This window comes from Sciurus carolinensis, chromosome 11 (genome assembly GCF_902686445.1).
Source record: "Sciurus carolinensis chromosome 11, mSciCar1.2, whole genome shotgun sequence".
NCBI lineage: Eukaryota > Metazoa > Chordata > Mammalia > Rodentia > Sciuridae > Sciurus > Sciurus carolinensis.
In genome coordinates, this window is record NC_062223.1 from 25,029,464 (window position 1) to 25,046,850 (window position 17,387).

Below are 17,387 nucleotides of genomic sequence, written 5' to 3' on the forward strand. Positions count from 1 at the left end.
TGAGATTAAATAAAAGAATGTTTACACTTGTTGCTGCAAATGGTTCCTAAAGTTTTGGTAATAAAAAAAAACTTTATATTCAAGAGAAACTGTGAGCCATGAAGATATCCAAAAAAAGAAGAAGAAATTAAGAATAATTTCAAAAATTCTAACTTAGTCTTATGACAGGAAAAGGAATAGAGATAGGTCAGAAATAATTTCTTCTTACATTCGGAATTGTTTCTTTCTTCCTTTGTGGGTGTTTCTTTGTTTGTATATTCAGGTTGCCAAAAAAATGCAAAATAAAGAAAATCAACAATGGTTCTTTCACTCTGCAACTGTCAACCCTTCATACGTTCATCTAAGGATTTCCTTCACCACAAAAGGTCAAGCAAACAGTTTTTTAAAGTTCTGAGACCAAGGTTCTGCCAAAAGCCAATTTTACCCAAATAGCCCATTTATGAATAATTTACTAAAGTCCCACTGAAACTGTGGAGTAATGCACACCCCAGAATCATCAAACCAGAGATCTACATGTGAACACTGCAGCCTTAGTAAAACACATTAAACACTACCAAAAGCACCGAGCAAAAGGTCTAGCCACTATTAAGTACCAGATGAATGTTAGTTTGGGGGAGCTTTTACTTTTTTCCTAATGATCTGTAAAATGTGCTACTCCTCTTGCACTGTGTGTGCATCAGGTTTGATCTTCCATATTTAGGGTCATCATCACTTGGCACAATGAATGGACTACATAACTCTTTTCTTCAACAAGTTCCTCATGGCACTTTTCACCTCTGTGTTTCTCACTGTGTAAATTATAGGATTCAACATGGGAGTGAGGATTGCAAAGAACACAGCCACCAACTTGTCCACTGGGTAGGTGGCCACAGGACGCATGTAGGTGAATATGCAAGGCACAAAAAAGAGAACTACAACTGTGAAGTGGGAACCACAGGTAGAGAGTGCTTTGCGCCGTCCTTCAGAGCCCTGGGATTTCAGAGAACTCAGGATGACGATGTAGGAGACGAGAAGCATGGAGAAAATGAGCAAGCACATGGCTCCACTGTTGGCTGCCACCACCATTCCAAGCCTGTAGGTGTCTCTGCAGGCCAGTTTCAATAATGGGAAGAGATCACACATGAAGTGGTCAATGACATTGGGACCACAGAAGGGCAGGCTGATCATGAAGAGAATTTCCACAGTAGCATGCAGGATCCCTCCAATCCAGGCTACCACCACCAGGAGGCGGCAGAGTCCCTGCCTCATGATGGTCATGTAGTGCAGGGGCTTGCAGATGGCCACATAGCGGTCATAGGCCATGACAATGAGGAGGATGATCTCTGAGCCTCCCAGGAAGTGCTCCACAAAAAGTTGAGTCAGACAGCCACCCACAGTGATAGTTCTCCTCTGGTAGAGCAGGTCGATGATCATTTTAGGGGTGGTGACAGAGGTGTAAGAGGCATCTATGAAGGACAGGTAGGTGAGAAAGAAGTACATAGGAGCGGAAAGCTTGGGGCTGAGGGAGATGGTGATGACGATGAACAGATTAGCCAGCACAGTAAAGAGAAAAATCAACAAAAAGATGATGAAGAGCAGTCTCTGCAGGTGTGGATTCTGTGTGAGCCCTAGGAGAACAAATTCAGTCACGTTATTGGGAGGCATGAGGTTATCCTTGCAGGAAGTAATGCCTTCCTGGGGCCTGAATTACCTGCAAAAAAGATAAAAATAGTCAACTAGTTATAAATGTATTGCATGCTCAGTGTCATCGTATGGACATGGGGCAGTCATTGCTACTGCAGAGCATGTTCTTGCCCACAAACCCCCACCCTAGTAACTGCCTCAGTTATTCTTTTTCACTCTCCTCCATGATCCTCTCTCCTCCTCAGATACCTACATGTCACCAATAGCCTCCATGGATTGATGGTTATTGTGTATTTTACTGAAAAAACACTAGGCTGTACACACAAGATCTCAATTCTCTTGTTTCCAGTTCCATGTGATCCCTGCTAAGTAATCCAAGTGCCCTCCTGCCTTTGAGCCCCCTCTGCATCTGTGAATTCACAAATTATAACTCTGAAATGTATTTTGTAAGCTGTAAAGTGCTGCACACTGGTAAAGTCTAGTCCCTCTTCCAAAATTTACATCTGAACCCACAGCTTTACCTGTGAAAGGACATGGACAAGTGAGCAGGCAGATAGGAAATATACATAAATCACAGGAGACTCGCCTTCTCTGGCACCTTATAGTAATATGCTGTTCTCGTCTCTTTCCTTGGTGTACTTAGTACAGCGTCTGGCACAGTGTCTTCAGCATCTGGCACCTGTGAGATAATGAATAAATGCACAGTGAATTCCCTCACTTCCTACATTTCCATGTGTGGGATACACATATTTCCCTGGCCATAAACCAAGAACTCAAGTACCCTTGTCTTCCCAATCTGCTTCCCTACACCATCTACTTATGAAAAACTCAAATTTCTGAAACATAAACTTTAGTCCAATTTCTTGGCATACTTGTAGGGTAAGTAGGAAAATATTAATTGCTCCCCAAAATTGTGTGATCTTGGGTAATTTGACTTTCAAAATAATTATGATATTAGTTAATTAATAGCACTTATTATTTGAAATTATGTTCTACATATAATTTAATGTAGTCCCATTCATTAAATTTATAGTTCCAATAGACTGGAACAAGAAAAAAAGCCTTTTGAATAAAAGTGACTGAGAGATAACTATGAAGAAATGGAAACCATTTTGTCTTTTTCCTTTGACTTTGCACTACACTTTCTAGAAAAAAACCTTAAAGGAAAATAATTTCAGAAGAGGAGAATTGTTATGTAAAAATATATCTACATTTTTTAAGACCCATGGAAAATTAGAAACTGCATAAAATCGAACATTAGAGAAGTTTATGATGCAGTAGTGCATCCATAATGGGTAGTTTTTAACAGAGACTTGAAAATTTTGTATAATATATTCTTATGTTGTAATAATACATGGGTAAAGTTCAGAATGCAAATTTAATATATAATTCTGATTAACTTACATATTAACTTAACTTCCATAGGGAAAAAAGATTCAAAATACTTTTACTTCTAAATTGGTGGGATTATAGTTGATTCAATTTTTCCTGGTGCCTGACATGCTGAAGAAGAGATTAAAATCTCACTTTGGTGGAGATGAGAGGTTGTTATATGATTTTTAAGTTACTTCAAATCCTGAGAATCTGTAATTATATGATTTCTCACCTATCAGCTTGTCTGACATAGCTCCATGGCCAGGACCACAAGCAACTGCTAGTTCACCAAGAGGTAAAGTGAGGGTAAAAACGCCACATAGCTGAGTCACAATGAGCCCTTGTTGATTTATAAGTGTACCTCTGGATGGTGCCTTTCTCTGGAGCCTTAGCAGGAGCTGCCACGTATCCTGTTTGCAGACAAATTCTGTGACCTATCTTAGCTGTGGCTAATGAGACCTCAGGGGTGTTTCATTGTCAATTAGCAGAGCTTGCCACAAACCAATTATTTCACCTTAACTAAATATTAGAGAACTTTCACAGCACTCATGTTTAATCATTAACTTTTTCCTTAAGTCCACACAAAGACAAATCACTCTGTCAAGAGAAAACAAAGTAAAAATGAGTGCCATTACACAATTTGGATATTTGATAATACAGGAACTTAGTATATTAGTATGGAGTTTGAATATTTGGTAGGGTATAATATGAATGTTTGAGTAGGAAATTATCTGATGTCTTAAAGTTTATTATATTTTCTTTATCAACCCACGCTTCATTGTTACAGATCTGTAAAATGCATTTTTTCAACCATTTAAATGTAATGTAATACAATTCATCTGTAATGAACAAAGGCATCAAAGTTCCTGCCTAATAACATGGAAAACTAAGTTAGGGAATCAAAACATCATCTGCCATTATTTTGTCAAATGCTTTTCCTGCATTTATTGAGATAATCATGTGATGCTTGTTTTTAAGTCGATTGGTGTGATGTATTATGTTTATTGATTTCTGTATGTTGAACCAACCTTGCATCCCAGGGATGAACCCCACTTGATCATAGTGCACTATCTTTTTAATATGTTTTGTATGCGATTTGCTAGAAGTTCATTGAGAATTTTTATGTCTATGTTCATTAGGGATATTGGTCTGAAATTTTCTTTCCTTGATGTATCTTTCATTCATGTTCAAAACACTAGACAAACTAGAGATAGTAGGAACATACCTCAACAATGTAAAAGTTGTCTATTTTAAACCCAAGGCCAACATCATTCTAAATGGAAAAAAAAAAATTGAAAACATTCCTTCTAAAACTGAAACAAGACAAGGATGCTCTCTTTCACCACTTTTATTCAACATTGTCCTTGAAAATCTAGCCAGAACAATGAGACAAAAGAAATTAAAGGGATACAAATAGGAAAAGAAGAACTCAAACTATCACTATTTGCAGATTACATGATTCTATACTTAGAAATCCAAAAAATTCCACCAGAAAACTTCTAGAACTAATAAATCAATTCATGAAAATAGCAGGATATAAAATCAATACCCATAAATCAAATGTATTTCTATACATAAATGATCAATCCACCACAAGAAAAATAAGGAAAACTACCCCATTCACAACAAGCTCCAAAAAAAAAAAATTGGGGAATCATTCTAACTAAAGTGGTGAAAGACCTCTATAATGAAAACTACAGAGCACTAAAGAAAAAAATTAAAGAAGACCTTAGAAGATGGAAAGATCTCCCATGCTCTTGGATAGGCAGAATTAATATTTTCAAAATAACCATACTATCAAAAGTATTATACAGATTCAATGCAAGTCCTATTAAAATCCCAATGACATTCTTCATAGAACTAGAAAAAACAATCATGAAATTCATTTGGAAAAATAAGAGACCCAGAATAGCCAAAGCAATCCTTAGCAAGAAGAGTGAAGCAGGAGGCATCACAATACCAGACCTTAAACTATAATACAGAGCAATAGTAAGAAAAACAGCATGGTATTGGCACCAAAATAGACATGTAGATCAATGGTACAAAATACAAGAGACAGAGATAACCCAGATAAATATGGTTATCTCATACTAGATAAAGGTGCCAAAAACATACAATGGAGAAAAGATAGCCTCTTCAACAAATGGTTCTTGGAAAACTGGAAATCCATAAGCAGCAAAATGAAATTAAATCTCTATCTCTCACCTGTGTGGAAATCAACTCAAAATGGATCAGAGACTTAGGCACTAGAACAGAACCCTGTGTCTAAGAGAAGAAAAAGTAGGCCAAATCTTCAGCATGTTGGCTTAGCACCTGACTTCCTTAACACATCTAAAGCACAAGAAGTAAAATTAAGAATCAATGAATGGTTTCATATTCAAACTAAAAAGTTTCTTCTCAACAAAGGAAACAATCAATAATGTGAAAAGAGAGCCTACAGATTGGGAGAAAATCTTTACCACATGCACTTTAGATACTAATCTCCAGGATATATAAAAAAGTCAAAAAACTTAAAACCAAAAAAATGAATAACCCAATCACTAAATGGGCTAAGGAACTGAACAGAAAATTCAAAGAAGAAGAAATACAATCAATAAACAAACAAGAAAAAAAATCATAATCTCCTGCAATTAGAGAAATGCTAATCAAGAACTAGTCTAAGATTTCATCTCACTCCAGTCAGAATAGTAATAATCAAGAATACAATCAGTAATAAGTGTTGGTGAGGATTTGAGGGAAAAGATTCACTCATACATTGGTGTGGGACTACAGATTGGTGTAAACACTATGGAAAGCAGTATGGAGATTCCTTAGAAAACTCGGGATGGAACCACTGTTTGACCCAGCTATCTCACTCAATTTACACCAAAAAGACTTAAAATCAGCATACTACAGGGATGTAGCCACAACAATGTTTATAATAGTTCAATTCACAATAGCTTAAATATGTAGCCAACTTAGATGCCCTTCAACAGATGAATGCATAAAGAAAATGTGGAACATATTACACAATGGAAAATTATTCAGCCTTGAAGAATAAAATTATGGCATTTGCAGGTAAGTGGATGGAACTAGAGAATATCATGCCAAGTGAAATAAGCCAATCCCAATAAACCAAAGGCCACATGTTTTCTCTGGTAAGCAGATGCTGATCCAGAGTTGGGGGATTAGTAGGGAAGAATGAAGGAACCTTGGATTATGCAGAAGGGAGTGAGGGGAGGAGTGGGATGATGAGAATGGGAAGGATGGTAGAATGAGACAGACATTATTACCTGATATACATGTATGATTATACTACTGATGTGACTCAGCATCAAGTACAGCCAGAGGGATAAGAAGTTATGCTCCATTTGTGTACAATGTGTCAACATGCATTCTACTGTCATGTACATAACCAATTAGAAAAAACAAAAACATTAAAAAATAAACATTATCTGCCCAGGTAACACAAAAGCATTGGGCCGGGGTCCTTATTCTTAGATTATTTTGTTTTATAACTAATGGAGACCTACTGGGATCATCTACTAATAGAAATACATGTCAGTATTTAAAATTATTTTTAAGAACAAATTTAATTCAATTAATTACAGAAATAGTCCTATATAGAACTCTTTTCTCTCATCCAGATTCAAATGTATTTTCTACAATGAGACAAGGAAATTGTACATACCTCTGAATTGGCTTGAGAGAATGCTGTCACTGTGAGCAGTGTGTATCAGGGTAGAAAAACAGTTTTAGTTTTAGAAACTATAAGATCAAAGCTCGTTTGACCAGATACTTGTATATTATAGTGTAATAGCACTATTACTAAATAATAGCACTAAATGCTATTACATTCGTGATAGTAGGTGGCAAAGAAAATTGAATGAGGGTTTGAAGCTATGTAAATAACTATAATGAATATGCATTTTGCTAAAGCATCACATGCGAATATTTCTTAAATTGCCTTTCAACTCTGCAATAGAGTTGAAAGTACAAAGTCTAACTGGAGAATGAGTACATACTTAACTTTGCCACGCTCAACCTAATAAAAATTAAAATACTTTCATATTGACCCATTAACTGTTCGTCCACCCTCTACTGAAAAGACTGATGTGTAGAGAGTATTTTGGATTCCCGACTGCTGTCTAGTTGAGTGCCCCAGAGCATAAAATAATATGAACTGGAGATAGAACAGAGTCTATGGAGTTAGGTCCAGATCAGTGAGCATCGTACACGAAGGGAACTTTTAAATAGAGGAATTACTAGAGTTGTAAGGGAAAGGCTGATTCCAGAAAACAATCCAAGGAGTAAGTAGAAAAAACTCTGGAGGGACAACAACACAGATATTTCAAACATAATGCAAACCAGAAAGAAAAATGGGAGAAATTAAATATGGATCAGATGGCAGTCAATAAGAAGCCAGCTGAACTGTTAGCATGGCATTTGACAGATTCATGACAACAAAAACCAGGTACCTCCCTAAGTAGAAGCCTAGCAGACATTTTCATGACCTTGAATAGCAGAGGAACACTCCTCAGGGCAACAAAACACTCACATGCAGGGCTCATATTGCCTTAGTCCAATCCAAAATCCCTTTTGTCCCAGGAAGACACTCCTATACTGCTCACAAAAATGAAAAAGTCTAGAAACATGGCCAATCATTTATCTATCATATATAATCTCTCAAAAGCCTTCCAGTTTGACTTCTTCTAGCGAAGTAGAATAAAATAATATTTAAGGTAATAAACATATTAACATGGACAGAATCAAGAACTTATACACCTTCTAAATTACCTAAGTAACCTGCTTGTAGAAATAGGATGAGCTATTTAAGGTCATGGAATGAGATAATGACTCAGTAAGAGATAGACCCAGCCTTCCTGATGCTGAAGCCTATGTTCTTCTTCTCCTGAATGTTTCTGCAATCATAATATGCTGGCTAAATATTGTTATGTTTCTTCAACAAAACATGTGGTAGCTATGAAGTGGGAGACTAACTCTATCCAAAGTGGCAGCTATAAACACATCTATAAGCATGTCATTCATATTTATTCTGTAGTCACAGACTGCAGTTTCTAAAAGACCCAAAAGTTATTTACAACAAAGATTGTAAGTTGAGTTGTTAAGCTGAGAAATATTTCCTTTGGTCAACTATGGACTTTTATTTTTATATACATATAAGCCATCTCCTAAAGTAGTTTTCAAAGGGAATTCCAGATTCAATGAACTAAATATAAAAACAATATTTTAACAGTAAAGTATTTTTGTGGATCTATTTTATTATGTGCTTTTGAAAAAAATCTGGATTTTGTTATCACTCACAATTTTAATCTAATAAATTGACACTTCTAAGTTAAAAATATATATGTTAAAATATTTTATATGACAAATCATAGTTAAATATAGCCCAAGGAATTCTATATGTATAAAATACCACAGGATACATAGTAAGAATGTTTGGATTTGAGGTGAATGTATGTGTTGTATGATTTAGTTATTTAACTTTTCTCTGTACGGTAGAACAATAGGTTTCAATTGTATATGTTCATTGTGACCTTGTGAGGACATTTGAAATTTTTACATAGGTTTACAAACAATTCATTTTTATAATCACTGACAATATTTACTTAACAGAACAAGAAGTCAAACATAATTTTAAAATAAGATATATCAAGTGTGTTCCAAGTTCTCAGTGTCCAGGGTCTTTGTTCCACATTGTCTTAGATACAGGTAAGCAGTAGTTTTCTGAGAACCAACTCAGAATATATATAAGCATATATATTCAACATATGGTACAACTCTGAAATTACAACAGAAAAATTTTCAACTCACTACATACAAAACATGAGAAGTTCTGATGTAAATGCTGCCCTTTTTCTATTACCCTGTGAAATGTTTGAGAGAATTCTGCATTTGGATCTAGAAGAATGCAGGTCTGAACACTAGTTCTGTGTCTCACATTGACCTCTTTATTGAAACTTCTTGAACTGCGTTTTTCTTCATCTACAAAACAGGAATAATCATAATAATATATAAAACAGGAATAATCATAATAACACCTATCTTGGAAAAGTACTCTAAGAGTAAGCTGATAGATGTGAGAAAGACTTTTTAAAGTACAGTAATTTTCACTTATTTATGCCAAGGTAAATCATCTTCTGAAAATATTAAATGGCAAATGTCAGTAATAAATCATAAATTTTAAGTTGCAAACTATTCTTAGTTGTATGAAGAAATTTTACATCATCCCATCCTGTCTGGCCTGGGACATGAATCACCCACTTGTCCAGCAGACCCACATTATATGTACTCCCCACCCATTAGTCATTTAGTTAGTGTCTAGGTTATCAGAAGGTTTGTTAAGGTAGGTACCACAGTGAAAGTGTTCAGGTAGCCCTTATATTACTTAATAATTGTCCCACACTGCAAAATTTCATTATGCTGTATTGTATATATGTATGTATTGATGATAAAGTTCAATTTATACGTTCTGTCCCATGTTAACAACTGATAACAAAATAATAAAACAATTATAACAATACAGCATAATGAAATTTTGCAGTTTATAGTATATTTATAATATTTAGTAATACCCCTGGTTTCAGGCACCCACTGGGAGTCCTGAAATCTATCCCCCATGGATGATAATGTGGACTCTGTGATAAAATATAAAATTGCAAAGGTTGTGTCAGAAATAAAATATTCATGTTAGATCATTTATTGTCTGAAATCGCAATCCTGTTTAGTAACATTCTAATGGCATTTTTTACCTCTGCGTTCCTCACTGTGTAGATAACAGGATTTAACATGGGAGTGACAAGGGTGTAAAATACAGTTACTGCTTTATCCATGGGAAATGTAGTTACTGGTCGCATGTACATAAAAATACACGGCACAAAGAACAAGACAACAACTGTGATGTGCGAGCCACAGGTAGAGAGGGCCTTCTTCCTCCCCACAGAGCTGTGAGTCCTCAAGGAGCACAGGATGACCACATAGGACACCAACAACATCACAAAGGTGATCATGGAGGTTACACCTCCATTGGCAGCAACCAAGAGACCAAGGAGGAAAGTGTCCATGCAGGCAAGCTGTATCAGGGGGAAAATGTCACACATGAAGTGATCCAGTGTGTTGGGGCCACAGAATGGAAGCCAGAAAGTAACTAGAATCTGCACAAAAGAGTGGAGAAAACCCACCACCCAGCACAGCCCCACCAGGAGGCAGCACATGCGGTGGCTCATCATGGTCACATAGTGCAGAGGTCTACAGATGACCATGTAGCGGTCATAGGCCATGACCACAAGAAGGACAATCTCTGAACCTCCTAAGAAATGTTCAAGAAAAAGCTGCAACATGCAGCCAATGAATGAGATAGCTTTGGTCTCAGAAAACAAATCAGCTAGAATTTTAGGAATTATGGAAGAGGAATAGCATGCATCTATCAAAGACAGGAAAGCCAGGAAGAAATACATGGGGGAGTGCAAAGTTTGGCTGCAGAGGACAGTAACCACAATGAGCAGGTTTCCTGTGACCGTGACAATGTAGGTGACTAGTAACACCAGAAACAGAGACTTCTGCATCTGAGGATTTTGTATCAGTCCCAGCAGGATAAATTCAGTAACATTCATTCCATTTCTTTCTTTACAGTGTTGATGATGAATTCAGAGTTTGTGCATTAACCTGGAAAAGCAATATTCTTATTAGCAAATGTTATGCTCAATATTCATTAGAGTTTTCAGTCAAGCCCCAAAACTCTTTAAGAATATGAGCTATGTTCTTCCACGTATGCTGGAAGAGAAGAAACAAACCACCTTTTCTATTTCATAAAAAGATCTTATAATAAGCCTTTGCAGGTGCTTAATTCAGCTGAAACCCCCTTTAACAACAGCTTTTGACAGATGGTCACTAGACCTTTGCTGGAAGACATCTAGGCATGAAGACTCTGCCTGATAATAAACCTGATTTCTTCTCAGCCAGTAGGAAATGTTAGAAAACTTTTACAAAATCTATTGTTCTAATTCTGCACACTTGAAACACCGATTAATCAGTCCCCTTCTATTTAGAAACTCCTAAAGAAGTTACAGAGATACAAGGCTGTCTCTAACTTGTTTACTTCTTCATTGTGAGAATTTGGTTCAATTTCTGACTCATAGAGGTAGTCAGTAAATATTGATCAAATGAACAAATAAGTTGAAGGACTCTTTACTTATTTCTTCATATTTCTTTCTTTCCTGCTGACTCCAAACAGGAGTGCTCATGATCCTATACTCCTTTCAGGTTTCCAGATCTCCTCTCGTCCTTCTCCACCTTGGGTGGCTGTGTTCCACCTCCGGTTTCAGCAGCGACCTTACTTCTGGCCAATGTGCAGGGCTAGCTAGATTAGGTAGAAGTGAGTGAAGGGAGGGAAGGGGGTCTGAGGGTAGGAAGGGGAGTAGAATGAATCAGACATTATTACCCCATGTACATATGTAACTATATGACAGGTGAAATTCTACATCACGTATAACCAGAAAAACGAGAAATCATACTCCATTATATATGATGTATCAAAGTGCATTCTACTGTTGTAAAACTAATTAAAACAAATATTTTTTTTACAAAAAAAGCCAGGGAGAAAGGGAAGGACACCAGGGCATCTATTTACCTGGCTCCCTCTATGGTTTGAATGATGGGTCACTTTAACTAAGATAGCAGCTCTTTCAGGCAGAGATCATGAGAGCTACAGTTTGGGATTTCCATAGTCATCTTCACCTCACTCTCTTAGGCTTGGGTTGTGTTCATCATTGCCTATTATTACTACCCACTACTTATCCCTTGTTGGTTTCTTTTAACTCTAGGAATTTTACTTGGTAAGTAATCTTGATTAAACTCTTTAATTTTCTCCTTTGAGTATCCTATTTTGTTTTAAGGACTACAATGGATGCAAAAAAATTTGTGTTTTTTGTTTGCAAACAATTAAATGAGAAAATGATTTTGCTTTCAGGCAAACATGTTTCATTCAAGAGTCATTTATACTTCTTTTGTGGCATAACTGAAAAATAAATTTACCTTTTGTCAGGAAAGACTATGAAGTGCAACATTCAGTCTTTCTTGTGAAATACAAAATGTCCATAATTTATCTGCACTCCAAAGTAGTCTTTAGGCTTATAGAGTCTAGGATTCTGTGGAATTTCTGTCTTTCACTGCCTGGAGTTATTTTACAAATTCTTTAGATTGTAGAGAACTGCTAATGATGCAAATAATTCTTATTGAAATAATTACAAATGCTGCCTGATGGAAGTTCACATGATTTTCCTGAGTATTGCACATAAAGCATTTTCATTTATTTGTGAATTCATTACAAATCCCTGATTAAACAATATGTGATACATTGCACTTTTCTTTATGCTAATGATAATAATCTATAATTTCATCATGAATGAGCAAAATATGATCTTTGTCACATTTTATATTTTTATCAGAGTCATGATTTTGCTGCTTTTTTAAAAATTCTTTTGTCTTTAGTTATTAAAATTACTTATGAAAGCTGGAAGAATGTTTATAAATCCATATATTCTTATCCTGTGAATTTCACTATGGATTTTTCTGTTTTACTATACTTGAGATTTATTTTAATTTGAGTCAAATGGACACAAAATATGCTATTAAAGAACATTTTTGTGAACCTCCCAACTCCACCCCCCACCCCAGAGAGGCGTGTGTATGTGGAGGGGAAGGGCTGCCTCCGTGCAATACGGTTTCCAGTTTGCAGGTCTGTTTAATGATTCCTTCTTATGGTCATTTCCATTTTTCTAAATTATCTACTATGTGTCTCATAGAAATATAGCAGTGAAAAATATAAATATATTCTATTGTTCGGTGGGTTGAGACAAAGGATGGCAAATATAAAAAAGGAATGATAGAGTATGTCAGATGTAACACCTGCTATCAGAAAAAGAAAACAGAATAAATGAAGCTTGGAGTCTGAGAAAAGGAACCATTTCCAGAGGAGACTTCATGGAAAAGGAATACATAACCAGACTGGAAGGGCATAAGGAAAGAGCCAAGAAGGCATCTAGATGATGGCTCCCTACAGAAGCATCAGCAAGGGCAAATCCCCAAGGAGGGGTCAGGCTCAGTATCTGTGACCCAGGGGCCATGGGGATGGGGGGTGAGGGCAGCTCTCCCGGGGCTTTGTAGGTTATTGTAAGGAGCATGGCTTTCAGTGACAAGCACAGCAGTGGGTGGTTTTGCCCCACATGATCTGACTTAGATGTCAATGGGACCTTGTGAAAACTGAATGAAGAATGCAGGGAGGCTAGTTAGGATGTCACTGTGATCCAGCTGAAAGGTGACTGGGATTTGAACCAGGTTGGTAGTGGTGGAAAAGGTCATAATATGAAGGTAGATCTAGTAGAATTTGCTTGAAATGGGGTGCAAAAGGGGAAAAGAGTAAAATTTACTCCAGTTTTTGACCATATTCCCTAAATTAAACAAGGCCATTTATTGAGAAATTCCATGTGCATAAGCCACAACTCACAGAGCCAACATATCACGAGGGCTCACCAAGTGCCTGACATGTTCAATCCTTACCTCAATATTGAGTCAGATACCATTTTATCCTGATTTAAGATGTGAAATGAGTCTTAGAGACAAGAAGGAAGTTGTTCATGATTGCTTAATTGGCTGCAGTCCAACCTGACATTGAAATAAATAGTCAAGGTAACTCTGTGCAATGTGTTTAACCACTCAGATCCTTAAATATTTTCTGTAAAGTGAAGCTGATTGGAGTGACCATAATGAAATGGAGACCGGTTCACTAACTGGCACAAAGTAGGTATAATGCATGCAGCTGCCAACATCAACTATTTTAATTTGTGTTGGAAATTTTAGAAGCATAGGTTGTCACAACTTACTGTGAAAATGGATGACCTGTGGCCATGAGATGGTAAATTACAGTGATCTTTCTATGAGGTACATCTACTTATGCTACCCCAAAGCAGTGACTTTTCTCAAAGAATAACACACTTGTTTATCATTATTCTGTGTGGCTTTCCACCACCTGACGTGGATCATTTTTTTTTCTTATTATTCAAAATGACTGTTTAGAAACTATTTAATACACACACACACACACACACACACACACACACTCACACAAATACAATCAGATTTCTTAGTTAATTTTGACATTAGGCAATAGAAGCAGTATTTGTGTCACATGATTACATTTCTAACGTGAGTGTCGAATACAATTTTCTGGCATAAACATATTTACTTACAAAGGTTAAGCCCATTTTTTCTACTTACTGCTCAGCAAACTCCCTCCACAGCAAAACAAAATCAAAAACAAACAAACAAATAAAAACAATCTATACTTCTTCACTGCTGCTCTCCATCTACTTGAAATACCTCTAGGGTCTTTGTTTTTCTTTTTTTTTTTTTTTAATGCAAAAAAAGTAAACAGTGAAATTAGAGAAGTGTTCTTGCTGCCTAATCTTGAAAGATCTATCTGTTTCCCATCTCTTGAAAGGCAAGAGAATTATTTCTTAGGTAAAGAGATTAAAAAATTGGAAATAGTGAGGCCACAATCATCTTCTGTGATTAATCAAGTAAAACTGTCTGAACTCTGGGGGAAAAAGAAGTCCATGGATTTGGCTGCTTTCAAAAGTGATGCCAGAAGCAACATCCTCATCAACTGTGATGTTTTCACTAACCTCCTCACACAGCAACAGACAGTGAACAATCAAGAGCAGCTTTCCAAGCAACATCTCTTATTATGAAACAAACTACACATTATGTCAAGAAGGAAAAACTCTAATCATTCAATATGTGCAAACACTATGTTGTTTCAATGAGTTTTTTGAAGTCATTCTCCTTTGACTTCAGGAATTAAAAAGAATTTCTTCAAAAATTTTTCCTTAATAGAAATACAATCATTCCTATATTATTAAAATTTGTACTATTTTGGAAAAAAAACTCAATTATATAAAATTACACATTGCAAAACCTAGAAAATAAATATATCAAAACAGCCCTGCTACCTTATGGTTTACGGTAAAACTAAGAGACATTTTAATCTTTCTTTGTATTTACCTGTATTTAATATTCTTCTGTAATACTATATATTATTCCTGTTTTAGAAAAGATGATTTTAAAGAAATTTAGTACACTTCTGAATGCTCCAATAATTCTTTCTCATCTTCTCCCTACCTCACCCCCATTTTTGTAATCTCAGAAATATTGCACTTTCTGAGAATTTTAAGGACTAAGGAAATTTGCCTACTTTCCTCATAAGTTATGTGAATAATTTGGAGAACTATAAAATTCTGTGTGAAGGCTAAGCATTTATCACTGTTTCTGGTAATCAAAAAATAATATCCTTGACTTCTTCATGTGTGCTAGCACTGCGCAAAGCACTTAACATAAATCATTTTATTTAATATTCTCTTAAAAGAGCTATTTGTGGCAGGATGTTTACTCTTTTAGTTTCACAGATAGGAAAATAGACATGGAGAGGGCAAGCCTGTGCTCTAGGGCACATAGATATTGAGGTGCAGATCTGAAGGTAGAGTTCAAGTCTGCCTGGTTTCAAGCCCTCACTTTGTCTTGGCTCCACAATACCTCCCATGAAACCACTTACCTGAATAGTATTATCCTTCTTTAACATCGCCTTTCACATCAACTTTAAGAAGACTGTTTTCCAGTCTAATTAATGGAATCATTAAAAACTAATTTTAAAAACCCCTGGGAATTTGAAATACATCAACTTCTCAGTTTCTTTAAGACTATCTCATGTATACTGTCAGGAGAATTTAGAATTACCAATGTAGAATTATTTATTTACTCATTTTTCTAGGTAAAATAATAGCACATTAATTAACTGTCCTAAATTCATTATTAAAAGAAATTTTATGAGGATCTTACATTATTTTTTAAATCACTTTTATATTAGCTACAAAAACCCCTGTGATATGAGTACATTATTTCAATTCGATGGAAAAGCTGAGGCTTAGAATGATTTATTTACTCAGGATCCTGCAACTAGTGAATCATTGACATGTGCTTTAATTTCTGCTTTTTCATTTGCACTATGTTTCCTGCCTGATTTAAGACCTATTTAAAATCCAAAATCTCTGGAAATTTCCAGACTTTTCTTCATCTTCAGCAAAGTAATAACACCAGGTTTCATATCATATGGTAACAAGAGTTTTATGAGAGTTCAAGTCCATAGAGGTCAAAATATGACCTATAAACGAATAATAAAAGAGTGTTGAGGCCAGAATATGACCTATAAGTAAATAAATATTTAAATATTGGGCATTGAGATTTGAATGGGTTTTTGGGGAATACATAATTGATTATTTTCATTTTTCATGCAAAGAAACCAAGATCCAGGAAGGAAAGAACGATCCCCATGTTGGGCCTTAAGATCGTGGTACAGTAGAACTTCAATTGTGGTGTCTTGGACCCCATGATTGGTGATCACCTCAGCATAACACATGACCTCAAGACGTGAGGACTGACCATGCTGCTGCCACACCCCAGCATTCAGCATGCCTGCCTAGTGCCTGAGGACCGTACACTCAGTGACCCCTGACTTAAGGAACACCACCCTCCAACACCAGTGACCATGCTATGCACACATTGTCCCACAAGGTCTCAAACTAGCCCATCAGTGAATCCCACTAACAAAGATGCATAACTGCCTCTACAAACACCTAAAGTTTATGCCACTTAAGCACTTACTGAGACTACAGATGTTGATTAATACTGAAAAATCAGACTATAATACTGCACTCACACAAGGCCAAAGCAGGACACTATTCCACAAGTGCCCATGACCCATAGACAAGAATGCTACTCCATAAAATTGGGAATCTTCTTATTACACTAGATGCACAGATATCAATGTAGAGACATAAGAAATATTACACAGCAAGGAAACATGACACCTCTAGAGAAAATAATTCTCAAGTAACAGGTACCAAAAAAAGGAAATTATAAAATTCCTGAAAAGGAATTAAAAATTATTTAAATGATATAAGAGGAGAACTGGTCAACTCAATGAAGCAAGGAAAGCAATTAATGATCCACATGAGAAAATTTTTAAAAACAGGCATAATTGGAAAGAACTAAACAGAAATCATGAAAATGAAGAACTCAATGCATGAAATAAAAATGCAATTGAGAACTTCAATAATAGACTACACTGTAGAAACATGAAAAACAGAAAAATATCTCTGATGCAAAATCAAAGAAGATTCCTAGGTAGAAATACGAGAATGTTTCCAGGTTCTAGTGAAATTCAAGAAGAAACTGAGACAAACATGCTAAAGAATAAACAACAAAAAATTAAGGAACCAGTTCTTTTTTTACTCAAAATATAAAGCTACTTCTCACTTATAGCCTCTTCAGATAAGAAA

The 17,387-nt window shown here is 35.9% G+C and overlaps 2 protein-coding genes across 2 annotated transcripts; both read right to left on the reverse strand.

The window, feature by feature from the left end:
• Positions 1–729: 729 nt before the first annotated feature.
• LOC124960359 (olfactory receptor 140-like) lies at positions 730–1,641 on the reverse strand. Its single transcript, XM_047519091.1, has one exon. The coding sequence runs from the start codon at positions 1,477–1,479 to the stop codon at positions 730–732; it is 750 nt and encodes a 249-aa protein (XP_047375047.1). The 5' UTR covers positions 1,480–1,641.
• Positions 1,642–9,692: 8,051 nt separating this feature from the next.
• LOC124958171 (olfactory receptor 4C12-like) lies at positions 9,693–10,610 on the reverse strand. The gene has a single exon (XM_047515939.1). The coding sequence runs from the start codon at positions 10,608–10,610 to the stop codon at positions 9,693–9,695; it is 918 nt and encodes a 305-aa protein (XP_047371895.1).
• Between the last annotated feature and the right edge of the window lie 6,777 nt (positions 10,611–17,387).

What these genes read in the sequence shown, in the direction of transcription:
- LOC124958171 (XM_047515939.1), bottom strand. Translation starts at nt 10,610, where the DNA reads ATGAATGTTACTGAATTTATCCTGCTGGGACTGATACAAAATCCTCAG.
- LOC124960359 (XM_047519091.1), bottom strand. Translation starts at nt 1,479, where the DNA reads ATGTACTTCTTTCTCACCTACCTGTCCTTCATAGATGCCTCTTACACC.